This window comes from Bactrocera tryoni, chromosome 5, assembly GCF_016617805.1.
Source record: "Bactrocera tryoni isolate S06 chromosome 5, CSIRO_BtryS06_freeze2, whole genome shotgun sequence".
Taxonomy (NCBI): domain Eukaryota; kingdom Metazoa; phylum Arthropoda; class Insecta; order Diptera; family Tephritidae; genus Bactrocera; species Bactrocera tryoni.
Genome location: NC_052503.1, coordinates 70,082,470 through 70,103,763, shown reverse-complemented (window position 1 = coordinate 70,103,763; position 21,294 = coordinate 70,082,470). Strand labels below are relative to the sequence as shown.

Genomic DNA, 21,294 nt, shown 5'->3' with positions numbered 1-21,294 from the left:
CAACGTCTTCAGATCAAACTTCATATGAACATAAAAAAGATTGCATTAATCTATGAAAATGTGGTGTATTGATTCTGTTTGCGCACGCTTTTTAAACGGGCGAGACTGAATCAATTGGTGCACGAAAATGTTTATAAGAAATATAAAAAAAATTTTTGTTTTGAAAACTCCGTACTTGTGGCTATTTCGAAGTACCACGCTAATAAATATAGTCTTCCTCAAATATAATACAAGTGAAAATGTTTAGAAACTCAAATAAAGCGTTAAAAAATTAAGTGTTGAATAAAATACAATTATTTTTTTTTACTCCTCACACAGAGCAAACAATGCAGAACAGAGTAGCTAAAGTGAGAAAGCTTTATAAGACCTCATATAATATAACGCATAAACATTAAATAATATTAAATTAGAAAACCACGACGCAAAAGAACATGAAACTCGGAAAACATACCACAAAAAATCAGTTATCGGTGAAAAATTTATTACAACAATAAATAATCAGTGAAATCAATAGACAAAAAAAATAAAAATAAACTTCAGTGCGTATATTACAAGCAGCACATACCTGCACAGTCCATAAATTACCAAAATACACAAATACAAACGAAGCGTGTTGTGGCGGGAGGCGGGTATTGAACTTGATCGGCCGCCAAAAATGAGTTTCGCACTAAAATTGGCGCTTGTACTACTGTTAATCCACTTCAAATTGCACGGCCTGAACGCGGCGACCATAATCTATCGCTATAAAACGATTATCAGCGACAACGGCAGCAGCAACGATAACAACAACACCAACAATGCCAGCAACTTTAGCAAAAACAATTACATGCTGTTTAATGGTAATAACAACACCAATAATGCCATAATTGAAGAAACCATATTGTATGCAACAACAACACCGCCTACAACCACATATGATTGGCAAATGAGTGATAAGTATCTGCTGCTGTCGCACGTCACAAACAGTAGCAACAATGTTAGTAAAAACAACATTAACAATACACTATCAGTCCAACAGACGACATTGTTATACGATAATGATGGCAAAAATGGTAGCAACAGCTGCGGCAATGGGCGCGATGTTCTCAGCGATGATAAAAATTTGAAGCAAGAAATCACTAACGTTCAACAGATAAGTAATATTAACAGCAACAATAACAAAGAAACAGCTAACGCATCATCGGTTCAGTTTGTTAACGCCGAGGCGGGGTTAGGTGCGCAAGAAATAATAACAAATAACTCCAATTCTCTGTTAACCGCGCAGCTGCAAACATCGAAGGCCAAGAACTACTATCAATACGATTTAACAGCAGATGTTGGCAATAACACCGCAGAACGGATATTGTTCGAGGATGAAAATGCAGCGATTCTTGAAAACCACAAATTCCTTTCGGCTACTGCAACTACTCAAACCACCACTGAGTTATCGCCAACAGATGAACCGTTCGAACCCAATGTGTTGCATGGTCTATTTCGCGGTTGGGATGAGATTGTAACGGCTCATGATCTTGTAACCTTTCTACGACAATATAAGAGTGAATTGAATAAAACTTGTATTATGGATGGCGTAAAGCTTTTATTTCAATGGTGGAGCTTCCAAAATGGTTCACTAAACTTTGCAACACTTCAGGATCAAAGTAAGTAAAGTGAAATAATTTTTGATATTATAATACTTATGATTTATAAAATCATAAAAAAACATTAACTTCAGGTACATTGAAGCTACAATACCCTCCACAGGTGCATTTCTTATAACATAAAAGGGTATAATATATGGTAGTTTGATTTTGATCAGACAGTCTGTATGACAGCTACAAATAGTATGGCAGCTACTAGATTCAGATCGTTTAAAATAGTGATTGATTTGGTCATAAAGGGCACATAAAGATTTATACCAAAAAAAGACGCTAAGGATTTTCAAATGTTCTTATTTAATATGTAGTACTATCAATACAATTAAGTTCTGCATATAACATCATTCAAATGGCCTGCACGACTTCTTTTGCAGAAACGAATTCGAAGAACACAATTTTCTTCTCAAGCTTGAAGATGTTTTGGTTTATTGCTAAATACCAATGACTTCAAAAAAACCCACAAGAAGTAGTCTCATGGTATAGAATCACAACAGCTTGGAGGCCATTCAATGTCATAATTTCTTGAAATAATCGAATCTCCAAACTTTTCACGCAATAACTCGGTTGTTGCACGTGCTGTGTGGCACGTAGCCCCGTCTTGTTGTAACCAAATGTTGACAAGATCAACTTCTTTCAATTGCGGCCAAGAAAAGTTTTTTTTATCATCAATCTATACCGCTCTCCATTGATAATAATGGTGGCACCAACTTCATTTCGCAGGAAGTACGGACCAATGATTCTAACAGACTAAAAACCACACCAAACTGTCAATTAAGGTTTATGTAAGGGTTCTTCAAGAATAATCTGTTGATTATCTTCACACCAGAATTGATAATGCGCCTCATCGGAGAAGATGATTTTCTTAAAAACAGCGTGATCGTTTTCAAGTTGTTCTCAGTTCTTGGGCGAAAACAATTTTGTACGGATACTGCCCAAATTCTTTCTCAACATCCAGATTGTATTCTGTAAACATTACTGAATACAATGAAAAACAATTGCAGATCATGAAATATTAAAAATGGCCAAAAAGAAGCTTATAAATCATTTCATACTTATTGGAAAACACGGTATTAGTATATAATCAAAATAATCGTTCTCGTGTGAATATACTAAGATCAAAACCAAAACAAAATCGCTGAAATTTATAAAGTTTAACAAAACTACCATAAATATCTTTATTGAAACATCGTCATCATAAATAACACCGTTAGCAATAGATTAGTAGTCAGTTTTTACTGGATTTTGGACTCTAGAAAAAATTCGAAAAATGTATAATAAATTATATTTCTAGTAAACAGATCGAATCGGTTGCATGTGAAAGCTTCGTGCAGATTAATGATAAGCGCTAATAAAATACAAACTTTCAGTCTTCTTCGTTGATTGAATAAAAGGCAATTCATGAAATATCCATAAATATTTTTCGTGCTACCCAAATTCTTAATGAGTTTGGTTTTATCTCTTCGATCGATTGAAAACGTGTTCCACGGAGTGACAATTTCAGTTTAGGGAATAAGAAAAAATCACATGGAGTCAAATCTGGTGAATACGGTAGTTAATAGATGGTACTCATTGTGTTTTTGGCTTCAAATTTGGTCACAATCGTGACTCGATCCGATGGGGCATTATCATCGTATAAGATCCATGAATTATTCTACCACAATTCCGGCCGTTTTCGACGAATGTTCTCACGCAAACGCCAAATAGAACTCCTTATTGACCGTCTGTCCCTCCGGAATAAATTCATAACGCACCAAACCACTAATATCGAAAAAACAATGAGCATCACATTGCTTTTTGAAATTAATTTGGCGTTATTTTTTTTGGTTACTGATCGTTTTTCCCCTCCATTCCGATGACTGTTGACTTATTTGAATGTCAAACTCATAAACCCATGTCTTATCGGCAGTTATAATGGTCTCCGTGAAGGTGGGATCAAAGTTCGCACGATCAAGAATGTCCAAAGTGACCTCTTTACGGTACCCTTTTTGGAAAAAAGTCAGCTTTATCGGGATGAGTCGAGCAAGAATGCGTTTCATACCCAAAATAACCACCGAAATCATTCAAGCGGACTTGCGAGAGATGTCGAGCTCTCTTGCCATCTCACCAACATTTGTCTGACGTTTTTAAAGCACCGACGTCGAATGTCGTCCAGAACGAGGCATGTCTTGAAACAATATCTCGACCGTCTTTGAAGGCTTTGTACCACTTGTAGGCTTGTGTTTTTGATAAAACTGAATCACCGTAAGCCTTTTCCAACATTCGCAATGATTTCGCACGCGAATTTTGGTTAGAAATACGAAATTCTTGACAAATTCCTTGTTCGATATTTTTATCCTTTGTAAAAATCACAATGCACTACTGAGGTGTACCGATTTAAACAGATTCTGTAAACAAACTGGTTGACAGATTGCGCTCATATTTGGTATAGTAACTAAGGACAGTCCCACCAACTTGCAGAATAATTTTTTTTAATACCATTTACCCCGGGATTTTTATTACAATTTTCGGCTTTTTTTTGTCATAATGTATACAACTTCGCTCCGTTTTTTGGATCCAGAAAGAACTTCAATTAAATGTCTCAATTGCAACATCTACTAGGCTCGTCTCACAACAGATACCTACATATAATTTAGACCTGTAAAGAATTGCGAAAGCGCCATGATTCTAAAATTTTATTACACTTGAAGATAATTTAAAAAATGTACATATATATTTTTTCACTTTTATAAAAAAAAAATTAAAGACTTGTATATATTTTGTTTACTTTTTTTCAAGTATGTTTTATTTGTTGATTGGTTCCTTCGCGCTTGATAAAGTTATTTTTTTGGAAGTAGATACGCTGGTAATAAAACCCAATTTCAGAGTTTATCTTCCACCTGTCGGTGACTAATGTGCATGGAAATGATTCATAAACACATTAGGAGGTAATTTAAGTTCCATATCATTGTTTAGAAAATGTTAATTATAGAAATAAAGGGTGTTTCTAGAGAGGTTTAGGTTTTTTTCTAAAAAATACAGAGGGAATTTTTAATTGCAACATACTTGTAAATGTCAAACAAAGGTGGTTATTTTGACAGCTGGTTTGACAGCCAACATTTTTTTTTGCGAAATACCCTTTTTTTCATTCAACATAGGTCCCCTCAAGGGTAATACACAGATTAAGGCGACCCTCCAACTTTTCAATATCATTTTTGTCGCACGATTTGTCCTTTGCTTCAAAATAGGTCTCAGTTTCGGCGATGGCCTCTTCATTAGACGAAAATTTCTTCCCATCGAGCATTCTTTTGAGATCTTAGAGTAGGAAATAGTCACTGGGGGCCAGGATTGGAGAATACGATGTATGTGGAAACTATTCGAAGCCCAATTCATGAATTTTTGCCATCATTTTCACTGACTTTTGACTTTCTTTCTTTCTCTTTCGTCAAATAAGGCCGTTTTACGGCGATTTCGTCTTTCAAACGGTTCAATAACGCTATGTAATCCAAAACTATATAATTCACATCTAATGATCCGACAGTTTTCAAATTTATACACGCGTCTTTTCGAAGTTAGGTATAAGTACAAATCACTATGTTTGTAGCAACCAGAAGTAAATGTCAGATTATCATATAGTATATACATATATAAATGATCTGTTATACTCCATGTTTTTGAGATATCGATTCGAATTTTTGCACACGTTCTTTCACTATACTTTACCTCGTACTATATAGCTGTCATACGAACTGATCGATCAAACTCAAGTTATTGTATGTAAAACTTTTATATTTGACAAGATATCTTCACGAAATTTGGCATGGATTAATGTTTAAGGTAACACTGTAATATTTGAAGAAGCTTTCCAGAACGGAGATATGAAAACTTTTTTATTTGAGAAGGGTATTCTGGCTTCAGTAAAATCGAAGTTAAGGTTTTTTTTTATTTTTTGAGGATAAAATGGGCCAAAATATGGCAGCATTGTCTCACAAAAAGTATTTTCAACAATGGGTGTCATCTCTAGAATATTTGTTAGCTATTTTGATTAAATTTCCTTTAGTTGTGAAGAAACACTACTCTGTTTTAATAATAATAAAAATAGAAACAACTTCGATTCTACGCTGATAAATCTTATTTGAATTTTTTATTAATTGTAGACACCAAACTTTTGTCAAAGAGCTATATGGGTATGGACTTATCTTATCACGATCTCAACAACGATGATAAGCTCTATAATCAGACTTTGGAAAAGCAATTGAGAATTGGGCGAAATGTTATTGTCTTCTCGGCGTCACATAATAATCTTACACAAATACCATTCCGAACGTTATCCACAATCAATTCTACTTTACAGTTTCTAACATTGAAAGGCAATAATTTCAACTCTTACACGCAGCCGCCTCAAGCCTATGGTAAGTTAAAGAAGAAATGGATTAAATTGAAAAAACTATTTGCCAGAAATTGGCGACTAACAACACAGACTCTAATAATAAATATTATTTAATTTTTTTAATTTTAGAAATGTTCGATGCTACTGATCTGAGTGCAACTACAGCAATGTTAGCTGGAATTCCACCATTTACTTATCGTGATTTTATAAAGGGAATCGAGTCGAAATTAAAAAATCAAGATAGTGAGTAATTTTGTTTATTTGAATACGTCAAATGTTTTGTTTGCCAAAGAAATGAGGCTATGTTTTGGTTGAAGTGATTTTAATATACGAAACGGGTGATCCATTTTGAAGTTCCCTATTTTCTTAAAGAAAAAACACAGAAATTTCTCATTTAATGAGGAATGTTTATCATCATTCGAAAGAACATTCTTTGGCATTTACTTTTTGAAGATTACCTCTTGCAAATGTTGGCCACAGCTATGGGACAGATGTTCCATCCGTTGAGTCTAATTTCGACTCATTCGAACATTTGGACTGGTACCTGGCGAATGACACGCATGATGTTTTTCTCCAAATAATCGAAGCGAGATTGTCCGCATAGACTTTAGACTTTACAAACACCCACAGGAAAAAGTCTAACGGTGTGATACTACACGAACTTGGTGGCCAATCGACCAGCTCAGAACGTGAAATTATCTGCTCACCGAAGTGTTCTCTCAATAAATCCTTTGATTGGTACGATGTGTGGGAAGTGATGCCGTCTTGTTGAAAAAAAATCTGACCGGTTATCATGGTGCAATAACGGTCGCCTCACCGGTATTATTTTTGAAGAAATCTGTACTGATTATGATTCCACCGGCCCACAAACCACACCAAACTCTTCTTTTTGCTGGATGAAATGACAGCTCTTGAATCTCTTCAGGTTACTCTTAGTTCCAAATTTGGCAATTTTTGCTTGTTTACATACCCATTGAGCCAGAAATGGGCCTCATCTCTGTACAAAATTTGACTCGAATACGTCGGATCCTCTTAAAACTTTTCAAGAGCCCATAGAGCGAAAACGATATCGCTTGGAAAGGTCGAACGACTTCAGTTCTTGCATAAGCTGATCGCGACTAATTTTTATAATTTGTTATCACATGGTTAGTTTAAGAGTTCGATCCCAACACGGATCTAACTTGTACAGCTCGGAACGCCGGTCCGTTGTGGTTCCTAAAACTCCAATATATGTATAGTAATTTGTAATAAGACCCTTACAAATTGACTATCACAAATTAGTTCGCCGATATGTTTCATCATCAATATTGCAAAGGCTGAAAAATAGAAGAGAAAGTGCCTAGATGTTTCCACCCCACCATCCACCATACAATTTTGTCAACTTGCGTCCCTTAAAATGTTTAGTCTTTCCACATGAATGCCTATTGGACAATGTCCAGTAAGAACCCCTACCATTGCGGTAAGATGAACTTTGCTAAGTTCTATAGGCAAGTAATTTAGATGATCTCCTCCGTTCTACTCGAAAAGAACTTGCAGTAAGGCAGTGGTGATCGACCAGCGCCTACTACTATGTTTAAAATATAGTAAGACTTTGGTCATATTAAAAATCTTAATTTATTTTTCAAAATCTATGTCGTTTCCTCAAAGAAATCCCCTAGGCCACAATACACTTGTGCCAACGTTTTTTCCAATCCTCGAAACAGTGTTAAAGTTAATTCCCTCAATAGCCTTCAATGCGTTTAGCGATTCACGTTTAATGTCTTCAATTGACTCAAAAAAGTAGCTTCGCACAAACAACAGGAATCTATCATATATTATTCCTTGTTGACAGTTTGACCGGTCGGAAGGAATTCGCAGTGCACCACACCTCAATTATCGAAGAAAACTGTCAACATAACCTTTAATTTTGACCTGCTTTGACGTGTTTTTTTCGGCTTCGGCTCACCTTTGCCACGATATTCGTCCGATTGATCGTCTGCTTCCGGTTCGTAAGCATAGATCTAAAACTCATCGCCAGTAATAATACGTTTCATGATATCCTGGTAGTCGGAAAGCCATTGTTTCACACATATTAACGCGACGCTGTTTTTCGAAAAAAATTAATAATTTTGGAACCAATCGTGCTTTCACTTTTCTTAGACCCAAATCATCTTTCAAAATGGTTTTTACTGATCCTTCCGATATTCCTACAATGCCAATCAGATCTCTCACTGTTAATCGTCTATTCTCAAGCACCAACTCCTTTATTTTACTAACATGTTGATCATCAGTGTGATGTTGAGAGTCGTCCTAGTCGTGGTTCGTTGTCAATGCTTTCTCGATACTCTTTGAATAATTTGTACCAATCAAAAACACTTGTTCCTGTGCTAAAGATGTCTTGGACTTACTGTCTGTTGGACTTACTGCTCACTGCGCCTTCTTCAGCGACTTTTTCCATCCACATATGTATCTCTGAACGATATATAAACAGATAAAAAGCCGCCACGAGTAGCCTCTGCGATGCAGTGGTCCAAGTTTTCCGGAATTCAGTTGAAGGAGGAGAGAATTTCGTTTATCGAACACCAAAGAATGGAGACACGTCTGGGAGCTTTTATTTTCTGGCCAAACAGAGCTTAGTTACTCGCAACTTCAACAACAACAAGTTCTGTATTTCAGTCATGCACTGAAGACTTTCAGATTACCTAATTATCAAGAGCCAAATGGATTTTTGCTATGCCTTGAGGAGTGTACATCAAAGCTCCAGGTTTCATCAAACTAGTTTCCTTTTATTTCAAAATTTACATAAATCAATTATGGCAACTTTAAAACAGATAAACACGAATCGTTATGTATAGTTCTTCATAGGTAGAAAAATTCAGCGAATTCTAGTTATGGCGAAAAAACGCTTGTTTATTCCAAAATTATAAACAGATCGCAGACAGCTGTTTAAATAGCTGATTAAATAATGATCTACAATAATTTCATACACGATTTGTGTCAATGTCGAGCTTGGTAAGCGAATTTAATGTCTAGATTTAATTTGCTCAGTATATAAAACTTAAATACATTAACATTAACGCTTATACTATATTTATACAGTACTTTCTTTTACCTTTTCTGCTAAAACCTTCTCCGACGAATTCGACATTCATAAAACTTATAATATTCACACTCCTTTAAATATTTGACTATTAACAACTAAACTACTTAACCATCTGTTAAACCCTTTTCCCCTTCTTTTTTCCCTCTTCTTTCTCCTCACTTTCTCACACTTATTACACTTGGCATTCTCCCAGCGTGCGCTGTTTGGCTTCGCATTTTTGCCATAAGGTGATTTGCGGTTCACGGGCACATAATAAATACCTTGAGCTTGTTTATCCACCGCATAACCCATGGGTGAGGTGTGGTCGGCTGGGCAATTTAATTTCTTTAAATCATTCCAATCCGCGCACTTCAAGCCAATGAAATTTTTTGCATTCCCCGGATAAACACTCTCAGCAAAGTACTCGACGGCACGTATATGTGCGCAGGTTACAGTCAAACAGCCTGGTGGCAGCGAATTAGCACCACCAGGATAGAAATCAATATCGCCAAGCGGTTTCTTCTTCGCCAATATACCGATATTTGTGTGAATGACATCCACAAAATCAGCATCGCCTCGTCGCAAGCTATAGAGTGTATCGTTTTTGTAGAAACATGGCTTGGCCGGATCCAAACCGGTAATACGTGGTATTTTCTTTCCTGTCAATTTGGTGAAAGTACGACCAGCCTTACCCATTATATGTGCGCCGAGACTGTGTCCTATTTATATGAGGAGTAAAATATATTAAAATACTCTTTTCATTTCTAAATATTTGCAGTTGAAACACGACTGTTTTTAAGCATTTTACTCACCGACTAAGTGTATATTTTTTAGCGGTACTACTTTTATCAAATGCCTTAGACCTTTCGCTATATATTCGCCAATTTCCTCAGTATTTAATGCGGCCCATTTATATAATGTGTCCACATAGTATGCGGCATCAACAATCTGAAATAATTAGAATAAAAGAAACTCGATGTTAAGATGGATGGCCTGAAGGGGTTTGCACTTAGATATCGCCCTCTCATCTATTTACCGTTCAGAGAGGCCCCAAAAAAAATAAAAGTTACGGTAAATAGTAGCAAAACTCTTCAATTTATTTAATAAATTTATAAGCTATATAATAAAGGGTGATCCATTTCGAGGTTCCCTACTTTTTTAAAGAAAGAACCTTCTTTGGCATTCATTTTTTGAAGATTATCTCCTTCAAATATTGGCAGCGGCTACGTCTCAGATGATCCTTCCGTTGTGTCCAATTTTCGAACACTCGTTCGAGCATTTCGACTGGTAACTGACGAATGACTCGCGTGAGGTTTTGCTCTAATACCTGAATCGTAGCGGGATTGTCGGCATAGACTTTAGAATTTGCACATCCTCACAGGAAAAAGTCTAACGATGTAATATCAAACGATCTTAGTGGCCAATTGACCGGTCCAAAACGTGAACTTATCTGCTCACCGAAGTGTTATCCCAATAAATATATTGATTGTTGCGATGTGTGGGAAGTGGTGTCATATTGTTGAAACAAAATGTCGCCGAGATCACGAGTTTTAATTTCAGTCATATAATAATCGGTAATCATGGCTATCAAACCGTTGTTTTTTCTGGATGAAATGGCAGCTCTTGAGTCTCTTCAGGTTACTCTTCGTCACAAATGCGGCAATTTTTCTTGTTTACATACCCATTGAGCCAGAAATGGTCCCAAATTTTTCTCGAAAACGTCAGATCATATTGGAACTTGTCAAAAACCTATAGAGCGAAGTGATGTCGCTTGAGAAGGTTGAACGGCTTCAGTTCTTGCACAAGCTGTATTTTGTACGCTTGTACGTAATAAGATCTTGACGTAAACTGCGCCAAGTGGTTCCATTCGTCACTTCGAGTTGCTGTGAACAGGGCCGAATCGACTCTCTCCACGGTCTTCGTGTACATTTTCAGTTTCGACTGCTATATTTTCTTTACTGATTGCTGAACGTGGCCTATTTGGTCCAATATTATCCAATAATAAATGCACGGTCTCAAGATGAGTGATGGTGATGCGAAAGCTACGCTCATTGTATGTTGACCATAAGTTGAGCGAAGCCTAAATTTTCGTATTAAAATTAAATTATTTGTAAACGTTGTAATGCCAAACCATACTGATCGAAAATAACAAGACAGCTTGACACGACCCACCCGTGATCTGTGAAAAAAGTACCTCTACTTGGATCACCCGTTAATATAGGTTAATTTACATCACACTCCTCTTGAAAACTATTAATGATAGTCGGAACATATTTGAAAAATATGTATTTATTTTCCGAAAACTATAAACTTTCTGCCTTTTGAAGGTGAAATTACAATTGTACTACTACAGTTCTGGAAAGATGTCTTCGATAGTTATATTTTAAAGAGATTCTAAAAAAGCTTACAACAAACAATGATTCCATAGATAAGAACCTCTCTAGACAAATCTACCAGCGATTCAGAGCTATTCTCCCAAAACGAATAGTTTCCTTAAACGCTTGCTAAATTTCACTTAAAAAGTAGTTATATTCGTATATACATATATACTTGTATATAATTACGATTTGTCTGCTCACTCACTATGAAATTCACATCCTTGCGACAAAGAAACGCCTTCGAAAGCAACGCCAACGTGGAAGAATCATTGACTGTATTGGTCCAACCGGTAGCTAAAATTACCACTTTCCTCTTCTTATTAAAGCTCATGTGTTGCCAAAGTTGTTCCGCCTTCATAAGTGGTACGCTATAATTCTGACAGCTGGTAATATATTGGAAATGCATTTTGCTTATATCTGGTGTAAATTTGGCTGGCACATGAGTCATAAACAGCGTGTTGGAACCTGCCGGAAACGGTTAAAATTAGACTTAAATTTTGTCATTGTTTAATTTTTGTATTTATACAGTTTACATACATAGCTTATCGATTAGTGTGGAGGCAAGTTGCAGTGGATATGCAGCTAACACGTTCTTCTTCACCACAAGTAGTTCTGAAATTTTGTTCGAAAACGATGAAAACGACGAAAACATCGACCAACTGAGAGCCCGTGAAACGGCCGTGGCATTTTCAGCGTCTGACGACGTAGAGTTCGTTAGGGAGACAGTAGTTTGAGGGGCGACAGTAGTTTGAGAGGAGATATTAGTTTGAGAGGAGACAGTAGTTTGTGGAGAGACAATAGTTTCCGGGGCGGCAGTAGTTTGCAGGGAGGCAGTAGTTTCCGGTTCGTCAGTACTTTGCGTCTGATAAGTGTTCGAAAGGATTACGCAGAAAACAAATATAATTGCGTAACTCATTTTGTAAATAGAGATCACTGAATTAATTTTTAATTTTTATAAGTCTTTTCGGGCTTCAACTGAAATGAGTATAATCAAGTGATGAAAAATTTTAATTCTATAACATAGCTCTGGTTATACACCCTTGACAAGTTGCGTGCTCGAGGTCACCTATACTACTATGAGCAAAAAATAGTAAGACTTTGTTCATAATTTTAAAATTCTTAATTTATTCTTCAAATTCTTTATCGTACCCCTGAAAGTTATCGCTCTAGGCCTCAGCTGTGCTTGTGCCAACATTTTTTTCTATTCTCGAAACAATTGTTAAAGTCTATTTCCGGAATAGCCTACAATCCTAGTTGACGGTTTGGCCGGCCACACCTCTGTTAACATAACCGTGATTTTTGGCCTGCTTTGACGTGTTTTTTCGGCTTCGGCTCAATTTTACCACGATACTCGGCCGATTGATCGGTCGTAAGCACTGATCCAAGATTTATCGCCAGTAATAATACGTTTCATGACATCCCTGTAATCGGAAAGCATTCTTTCACAGACATTAACACCATGCTGTTTTTCGAAAAAACTTAGTGATTTTGGAAACAATCGTGCTTTCACTTTCCTTAGGTCAAAATGATCTTTCAAATTGGTTTTCACTGATCTTTCCGATATCTCAACGATGTCAGTAAGATCTCTGACTGTTAATCGTCGATTCCTAAGCACCAATTCCTTTATTTTATTGTCGTGTTGGTCATCAGTTGATGTTTATCGCCGGACTTAGTTCGTCCTCAAAGCGTTCTCGACTCTCTTTGAATAATATGTTGCAATCAAAAATATTTGCCCACGGCAAATAAATATCACCGTGGGCCTTTTCGAACATTTTGAACGTTTCGGCACCCGACAATTTATTCCGCCCACAAAATTTATTGCAACTTTTTTGTTGAATAATTTCACTCAGCGTAAAAATCGCCGAATGCACTTTATGTGCTTCAGAAAGACAAACGTATATCAAACACTAAAGATTATTTTGATATGAGATTTGGCACAGTTGTCACTAACAGTCATAGAAACCTAGAAAAAATATTAAAAAGTCTTACTATTTTTTGCCCACAGTAGTATATATTTGTGTACATTGATTTAACATATATATTTATTTAGTATTTTTCTTTAGCATTTATTTTGATTGTTCGTTAAAAACTATTTTCAATGAATTTTATTGTATTTAATTTTATTTGTATATTTTTTGCAATTTATAAAATACTTTTACTTAAATTATGCTCAATTTATTTTTTTTATGCAATTTTTTACTTTCATAAATTTATATTTTGTTATTGTTGTTTTTTTTGCATATTTTCACATTTCCATTAAATTAATTAATTTTCGTACAATTTTCAATTTCTTAATTTTTGCATATTTCTTAAACACCTCCAACTGAACTACTTGCTCTCACTAGCCAATTAACACTGTCATTTTTCGCGAGAACTCCATTCATTTATTCAACGACAATGTATTACCAAAAGCAGTTGCTTTTAAACCATGAAAACGTTTATAAAACAAATTCACACACCTCAAATGAGGAAACTCCTACTTTAGAACCCACTTTTATATGTTTAGAAACATATGTTTGTAGGTACATAAGGGCGAGTTTGCTTTTATAATATATTGTTTACTTAAGATTTTTGCTTTAACCTTTGACGCTATATAATTTTATAACGGATTCTTAGTTTTTGTGCTAAAAGATATATTGCAAGTTTTAAACAAAAATGTTGAAATCTCTTGCATAGGTGAGGGTTATGAGAGTTAGATAGATTGAAATTTGAAGAATACACTGCGCCATGTGATCTATTGTGCCGTCTCCTATCATGTTTAACGCGACATTCAGATCAAATAGGCTTATTTGCGGCAGAAAACATTTCTCCAGTAATTTCTCAACATGGTACCGAGTTGACAGTCCTTGGCCGGATAAAAATTCGGGTCCGTTCGGGTTACTTAGACCCGACTGTCGTGGGAAAGGAAAAAGGCTTAGTAAAGCTTCTCGGTTAATGATTGTAATGTGTCCTCTCATCGTATTGCCCGATAGCCTAACTACTTAATCTTGCGATTGCAGGGCAATCCAGGAGTATGTGCTTTATGATCTCTGCTCTTTGGCCACAGATCCGTGGAGCAGTACCCTATAAAATCTCACAAGTTACCTTAATTTTTTTCTGGAAAAAGCAATTAGTTTCTCGAACCGGTTTGTCTCAAACTCTTCTTGAAAAAGCTTGACGTGTCTAAGCCTAAACTGGTACTTGTAGGCAGTGATGTTTTCTAAAGACCCTCTGCTCTTTTCGTAGCTCCTCTAGTAAATTGTGGAGACCCACAGCGAAAAACGATTCCTATCACATCAGACTGATTGCCGCAGCAATTTAATTTCGACAACTCTTATGGGGTTATATCTATTTGTGAGTTTAAAAAAACCGAATTTCTTTCTTTGCTCATCTATCTAATTGTATTATGTATAAAATATGCTCCGAAAACTTGAAGTTGATCCAGTAAATATTTTCAAAGATTTGAGCGTATTTGTATTTTTTTTTAATAGTGTAATCGGCTCCCAAAACTTAAAACGTGTTTTTCTCGAAACCTTTTTTCAGAGTTTCTCCTGGAGGTTGAATGATCTGTAGATATTTATTATGACATTCAACAATCTAATCGGTTGTAACAGTAAAATTAAAGTACTAATCACCACACAAATACTACATAATGTCCATACTCGTACTCGTTACACTCATGCTGATACACGAAGCCTTATGATGCACATTCGATAGTTAAAAACAACAGTTAATTCGCGATTGATTGATGTGAATTTTATCGTCGAGTATTAATTTTGTCTAACTAAACTATTTATAGTTCAGCGAGTGGCACGCGGCAACGAATTTGTAATCAGATATGTATGTTTACAATTACTCGGGATAAAAAATAGACCTAAGACCTACGGTTCGTTTGTTAAAATTATAACAAATTCATGATCTTCGTTATTTTTGTTAATTGTGCTGCTATCTTTCTATTCCGACATAAAATTATCGGGTTTACTTATGTGACGCACCTTAAGATAATGATTTCGGCAAGTTCTATAAAAAATATGATTAATAATGACTGCTCTAGAAGAGGGGTAGTTCTTGGCTGAACTTAGGTCATTTAGGTAAGTTTTGAAACAGAAAAGGCAATAGAAGCGTACGTTAGGCAAGAAACGGATAGTATAATATTAGGTGGGGGGTGGTTCTAGTTTCTTCTTCTTGAAGAAGAGAGATTTTAAATAATTTCGTGTTATACTCCCGAGCTCACAGTCCTTGATCGGATACATATCCGTGGACGCTCCAATTATATAGACCCGGATATTGCGAAAACGAACTACAAACAGTGACATAGGCGATGGTATGCACTTTCGAGTGCCTTTGCAGAAGCTTCTTCTTTTTGAAAGGCTTAAACACGGCTTACGCGGTTATAGCCGAGTCTACAACAGCGCGCCAATCGTTCTTCCTTTTCGCTGTTTGGCGCCAATTGGAGATTTCAAGTGTAGCCAGATCCTTCTCCACCTTGTCTTTTCAACGGAGTGGAGGTCTTCCTCTTCCTGTGCTTCCCCCGCCGAATACTCTCAGAGCTGGAGTCTTTTTATCCAAAATAGCCGAAATTGTCTACGACTTCGAAGTTATGACTGGTCAACAGTGACGCGGGAGCCAAGTTGCGAGTGCGACGACTATTTGTTTGATGACAAGAGCTGTACTCTCTTATAAAAGATTGTGTCTTCTAGCTGCAGCTCTGAAGCTCGAATTATTTTCTCCAGGAGTAGATTGAAGAAATCGCACTATAGTTAGTCGTCTTGTCTGAAACCTCGTTTGGTATCGAACGGCTCGGAGAGATCCTTACCAATCCTGACGGAGCTTTTGATATTGCTCAACATCAGTTTACACAGCCGTATTAATTTTTCGGGGATAGCCAATTCAGACATAGCGGCATAAAGGCAGCTCCTTTTCTTACTGCCAAAAGCAGCTTTGAAATCGTCGAAGAGGTGGTGTGTAACGATCCTCTTTTTACGGATCTTTTCCAAAATTTGGCGCATGGTGAATATCTGATCAGTGGCTGATTTTCCAGGAGCTATTTACATACATATTAGGATAGGTAAAAAAACGAGTGTTATTTTGTCCGCTTCGTACTCTGAAAAATTGGTTGACAGACACCTGTAAGGAAGGCTCTTCAAGTATGATCCCCGGGAAAGTCATCCGCCTAATGGTTTTCTATTTTTTCTTATTATCAAATTGAGCCAACTCACTTCCAACTACTTGAAAACATATTTCGTTTTGTGAATTGTGTAGAAAATTATATGTTTATATATGAATCATATTATGTATCTCAATATTTCACATACATCAAATATACTTACTCTGGTTCTTATCATTGTCCATTTTATCATTTTTCTGGCGCACAGAAAGTACCATCGCTTGGGCTACCTTCCCGAAGATGCCACTTCTACTCGAGTTGGACATAAGCAGCTGTAATATCGAAATCGTAGATCGTGACGTCTTTCGTAACATCACCGGCATACATAAACTTTTTATGTCGCGTAACAAAATGCTCAGCATACCAAAAAACACCTTTCAGCTACTGTCCAAACTGGAATATCTCGATCTTTCCTACACTAATTTGTTAGAACTCGACTCCAAGATGCCAAACCCAACGCTCGATGCTATCTGGAATTTACTCTACGGTGTGCACGTACAAGCAGGCACTTTCAAAGGACTCAAGAAACTCAGATTTCTCGATATGTCACACACGAAGATAACACGCAACAGCGCTGTGTCGTTCGCACAACTTGGTCCTGATTTGGAGTTGATGAGCTTGTGTTTTACGGCCTTTCCGTTGTTCGACAATTCTTTATTCAAGAATACGCGTCTGATTGCACTCGATCTCTCGGGTAATCCGCATGCGGCTTTTAATTGCGTCGCTGATGCTTTTGAAAGCATTGCGAATACATTAGAATACTTGTTCTTCGAAGATTCCAATCTGAAAGATCTGCATTGGTTGAACCAACTTAAACAATTGCGTGTACTTAGTTTAAGCAAGAACAACATCAACGCTTTAACATCGGATTATTTTTGCTCACTGGAGAATTTGGAATTTATCGATTTGGGTTACAATAACATCGGCAATTGGTATGAGCCATCATTCGGTAACAACACCAAGCTGCGTGTACTAAATCTGCGCAACAACAACATAAATATCCTAAATTATGCAATGCTAAATGATTTCAAAACACTTGAATTTCTCGGTCTAAGCGAGAATAACTTCGCATGTGATTGCTTATTAAGCGATTTGGTGGCCTTGGCTGTGCTCAACAATAAAAAGGCCGAGTGCGCAGGCAATGTCTTCGACGATAACCTAGACATAATATTGGATAACACTGCCAATAACACAGACAACGCTGAGGATAATGCTGAGAACAATGCAACTGAACTTAGAACCTTACTGTCAGCAGTCTTAAAGAACCTACCGCAGAAACCGTCAAAACCAAGTTACGGAAATCTACATGATTACTATTTGCGACGCTCTGCGAAACGTTTGCTCACGGTCACACCCAAAGCTTATCTACGTTTAGCATACGAAGCATCGGACGACGAATGCGACACCTTGAACTCTGTTGAATATACTAGCGATTTGTGGAATGGCTCAATGCCGCGTTTCCGTTTGATCGACTACGAGGACGAAGACTATTGGTGCTTTAATGGCACACAACGCATGCAATTCGAGCAATTGAGTTGTGAGATGATGTCATTAGACAGCATCATTGAAGACGGCATACAAAAATTAAGGATTATTGTTATCGCCTCGGTTTGTTCATTGTTGGGTTTAACCTTGCTTATCGTGTTTTTGTATATGAAGCGTTGGCATATTTATTACTATTATTCGTCGCTGAAGTCGGCCGCTTTAATGTCCATGGCCACGAAGGATCAAGTGAACAAGTTCAATGAGTTGGCCGAGAGTGATCCGCATATGGTGTATGACATTTTCATTAGCTACTGTCAGAGTGATCGTAACTGGGTGTTGGAGGAATTGCTGCCGAATGTGGAGGAATCGGGCAACATATCGATATGCTTGCACGAGCGAGATTTTCAGGTGAGTTGGCGAAGTAGGTCCCGATGTGCAATCACACACATCGAGACCTACTCTGCCGAATTGTCATCGAGAGAAAAGAGTCACCATATACAGTACCCAATTGTTACACGATTTCTTTACAAAAATAATAATCGAAGCAACAACCGACATTGCACTTTTGACTTGACCAAACGTCACAAATATTAGAAATACCGAACAATTATTTCATAAAATGTATCCTTTTGCTTTTGCTTCCAGATCGGTGTCGCCGTTCTTGAAAACATTATATCGTGCATGGATCGATCGCGAGCTCTAATGTTAATTGTGTCCTCAAATTTTCTGCTGAGCCATTGGTGTCAATTTGAAATGCACTTGGCGCAACATCGGTGAGTTTACTGATCAAACTTCTAAGAACTCTACAAGTGCAAAAAAACTCTAAACTCACTTCACTTCATTTATTTACAGTATTTTCGAGGTGAGCAAAGAGCATCTAATTATCGTATTTCTTGAAGACATACCACGCAGTAAACGGCCGAAAACACTACAATATCTAATGGAGGTAAAAACATATATCAAGTGGCCAGGCGCAAAGGGACGTGAAGTCAAACCGGAAGAACGTAAACAGTTTTGGAAACGTTTGCGACGTTCCTTAGAGCATATTGGTATTGCACCCACCGAATCGCAAGCCTAACATAGCCAACCATAAACATAGTTTAATACAAACAAAAAACCCTGAATTACAGTAATATTAAACTTGGTTGGAAAACGGCAAACTAATAAAGAGATTATCAAAGCAAAGTTAAGCACAAGTACCTGATAGCGATTATTTTTAGTAGTATAGCTTTTTGATACTCATTATGGTTAAGTTGTTGTTATTATGTAAGACAAAATTAGTAAATTATAACAAAATGAAGAAAAAAAGAGATTATGGAGAAATGAGTATGTCTTTAATTTATTGTACATTTGAATGACTTTTTAAAGATTGCTTCATGGTGACACCGAACACATTACAAATAACATTACGAAGATAAATATATTTTACAAATTCACTCGGTTTTTAAATGCTTTCATTGAATTTTTTAGTATTTTTTTTTACAAATATATAAAATATTTCAAGTAGATATTTTAAATTCTGAAAGTTGTTATAACAGCTACTTATGTAGTCTGTATGCCATTTGAGCATATTGTACTCTATTTAATTTACAGAAATGCCTTCGTTTATGCTCAATAAATTTTTGATATATCTTCATATTGTATTTTTTCTACAATTCGTCCTTTGAGTGGACCGCGTGAAATCTCTATGGTAACACAGTAATTACGTTCATCTAAACTTTTCAATATAGCTTCACAGCCACGATATGCGCCATTTACCACCAATATTGGTTTATCAAGCGCTGGTATAACGGTTTCCAAATGAGCCTAAGAAGAAAATAAAAATATTGCCTTATTACTTTTTTTATAACATTTTAACTTTGTCCATATTTACCTGATCAACTTTCAGCTTATCACCCGTATCTAGGAATTTGATTTTAGCACGGTATTTGTCAATCACTTCTTGCACCACAGCTTTTTGTTTATAGAATTTATCACCCATCGCCTTGTTAATGAATTTAACCACAATGCCTGTGTGCAACCAATAATCTTTGCGATTTGCACGTTCTTTTTTCGCTTCCTCCTCTTTAATTAGTTCATCTAATGCTGATTTACTACTCTCCTTGCTACTATCCTTCCTTTTATCCAACTTAGGTGTTTTGGGTTTTTTGAACACTTTCTCCTCTATTTCATCGGACTCCTCGCCTTCCGAGTCGTTATCGGTGCGACTTTCTGTTTTCGGTCGTTTCAATATCAAGGCAGATGGTCCTAATTTTGTGTCCGGATTGAATTTTTTCTCCAATCTGATATCCAATTTTAATGGCTGTTCTTCTTCTCGCCGCAATTCAGTATATTTTTCTGTTTCATCCTCTTGTGCGCCATTTTTACTTTTCGTTTTTTCAATTTGTTTCTCAATAAATTCCATCATACGTTCTTCATCATCCTTCTCCATTTTTTCTTTCTTTTCCGCTTTTGCTTGTCGCTCCATTGCTTCGGGACTCCTATCGATGTAAGTCACATACCAACCCTTTTCCGTTTCATCGGCTATTACCTGACCGGTACGTCCCAACCATTTAACATAGTCTGACAACGTAAGCCAACGTGTGGCATTCATGTGAATATGATCTTTTACGGAAATGTACTCCTGATACACTTTATTGGCATTGACACGCTTAGTGCCGAAACGTCGTCGCAATAGCTCCATATACCCATCAGAAAACTCTTTAGAGAAGCTAAACAAGAACTTTCCTGGTGAATCGGCGAACAGCAGGAGTTGCCTTTGATGTGATTCACTCATTGTGTGACACTTGAAGCCATTCTCATCACGGCACTGTTTCTCACACATTTGGCAGTACCAGCGGAGCTTCTGCAGACCTTTCGCCTTCATTTTGTTGGCAAGGTACTTCGGTGTACCGACTTCTGCGCGCCCCATGTTGAAGTATTTATTTAATTACTTGTATGCAAATAAATTTACGCAGCTCTAATTTAAACGTTTAAATAGTGCAAAACAAATTTTGTATATCAACAATTGAACTGCGCAAGGGATATGTAAGCATAAAAGTAGTGTCAAAGTGAACAGCTGTTTCTATTTACACAGGGTTGCAAATGAGCTTATCATTCTGTCAAAAAGTTAGCGAGTTGTTGACTAACAGTTTGGAAGGTGCTGTGTGAATAAATAGGGAAATCGAAAATTTTCTTGTTAAATTTGAATTTCGGGATGAAATTTTTGAATTTTGGTAACTTTG

At 36.7% G+C, this 21,294-nt stretch overlaps 3 protein-coding genes across 3 annotated transcripts; 1 reads left to right on the top strand and 2 right to left on the bottom strand.

Annotated features, from left to right (window-relative positions):
- Positions 1–259: 259 nt before the first annotated feature.
- On the top strand, positions 260–19,357 carry LOC120778938 (toll-like receptor 1). The gene is made up of 6 exons (XM_040110995.1): positions 260–1,637; positions 5,768–6,022; positions 6,130–6,243; positions 16,794–18,478; positions 18,716–18,843; positions 18,923–19,357. Exons 1-6 carry the CDS (start codon positions 656–658, stop codon positions 19,146–19,148), a joined length of 3,390 nt encoding a protein of 1,129 aa, XP_039966929.1. The 5' UTR covers positions 260–655; the 3' UTR covers positions 19,149–19,357.
- On the bottom strand, positions 9,146–12,355 carry LOC120776881 (phospholipase A1 1). The gene is made up of 5 exons (XM_040107939.1): positions 12,239–12,355; positions 11,977–12,133; positions 11,645–11,904; positions 9,874–10,009; positions 9,146–9,780 (listed from the first exon to the last, which is right to left on the bottom strand). The coding sequence occupies exons 1-5, from the start codon at positions 12,353–12,355 to the stop codon at positions 9,146–9,148; spliced, it is 1,305 nt and encodes a 434-aa protein (XP_039963873.1).
- Positions 19,358–19,382: 25 nt separating the features above from the next.
- LOC120778941 (DNA/RNA-binding protein KIN17) lies at positions 19,383–21,153 on the bottom strand. Its single transcript, XM_040110999.1, has 2 exons — positions 19,944–21,153; positions 19,383–19,876 (listed from the first exon to the last, which is right to left on the bottom strand). The coding sequence occupies exons 1-2, from the start codon at positions 20,979–20,981 to the stop codon at positions 19,682–19,684; spliced, it is 1,233 nt and encodes a 410-aa protein (XP_039966933.1). The 5' UTR covers positions 20,982–21,153; the 3' UTR covers positions 19,383–19,681.
- Positions 21,154–21,294: the final 141 nt, after the last annotated feature.

What these genes read in the sequence shown, in the direction of transcription:
- LOC120778938 (XM_040110995.1), top strand. Translation starts at nt 656, where the DNA reads ATGAGTTTCGCACTAAAATTGGCGCTTGTACTACTGTTAATCCACTTC. An exon ending in GCAGCCGCCTCAAGCCTATG is followed by an intron (nt 6,023 to 6,129) that starts GTAAGTTAAAGA and finishes TTTTAATTTTAG; the next exon opens with AAATGTTCGATGCTACTGAT. An exon ending in GAAATTAAAAAATCAAGATA is followed by an intron (nt 6,244 to 16,793) that starts GTGAGTAATTTT and finishes TCTGGCGCACAG; the next exon opens with AAAGTACCATCGCTTGGGCT.
- LOC120776881 (XM_040107939.1), bottom strand. Translation starts at nt 12,355, where the DNA reads ATGAGTTACGCAATTATATTTGTTTTCTGCGTAATCCTTTCGAACACT. An exon ending in CTACTGCCGCCCCGGAAACT is followed by an intron (nt 12,134 to 12,238) that starts ATTGTCTCTCCA and finishes ACGTCGTCAGAC; the next exon opens with GCTGAAAATGCCACGGCCGT. An exon ending in AAAAAATATACACTTAGTCG is followed by an intron (nt 9,781 to 9,873) that starts GTGAGTAAAATG and finishes TCATATAAATAG; the next exon opens with GACACAGTCTCGGCGCACAT.
- LOC120778941 (XM_040110999.1), bottom strand. Translation starts at nt 20,981, where the DNA reads ATGGGGCGCGCAGAAGTCGGTACACCGAAGTACCTTGCCAACAAAATG. An exon ending in ATAAGCTGAAAGTTGATCAG is followed by an intron (nt 19,877 to 19,943) that starts GTAAATATGGAC and finishes TTTTCTTCTTAG; the next exon opens with GCTCATTTGGAAACCGTTAT.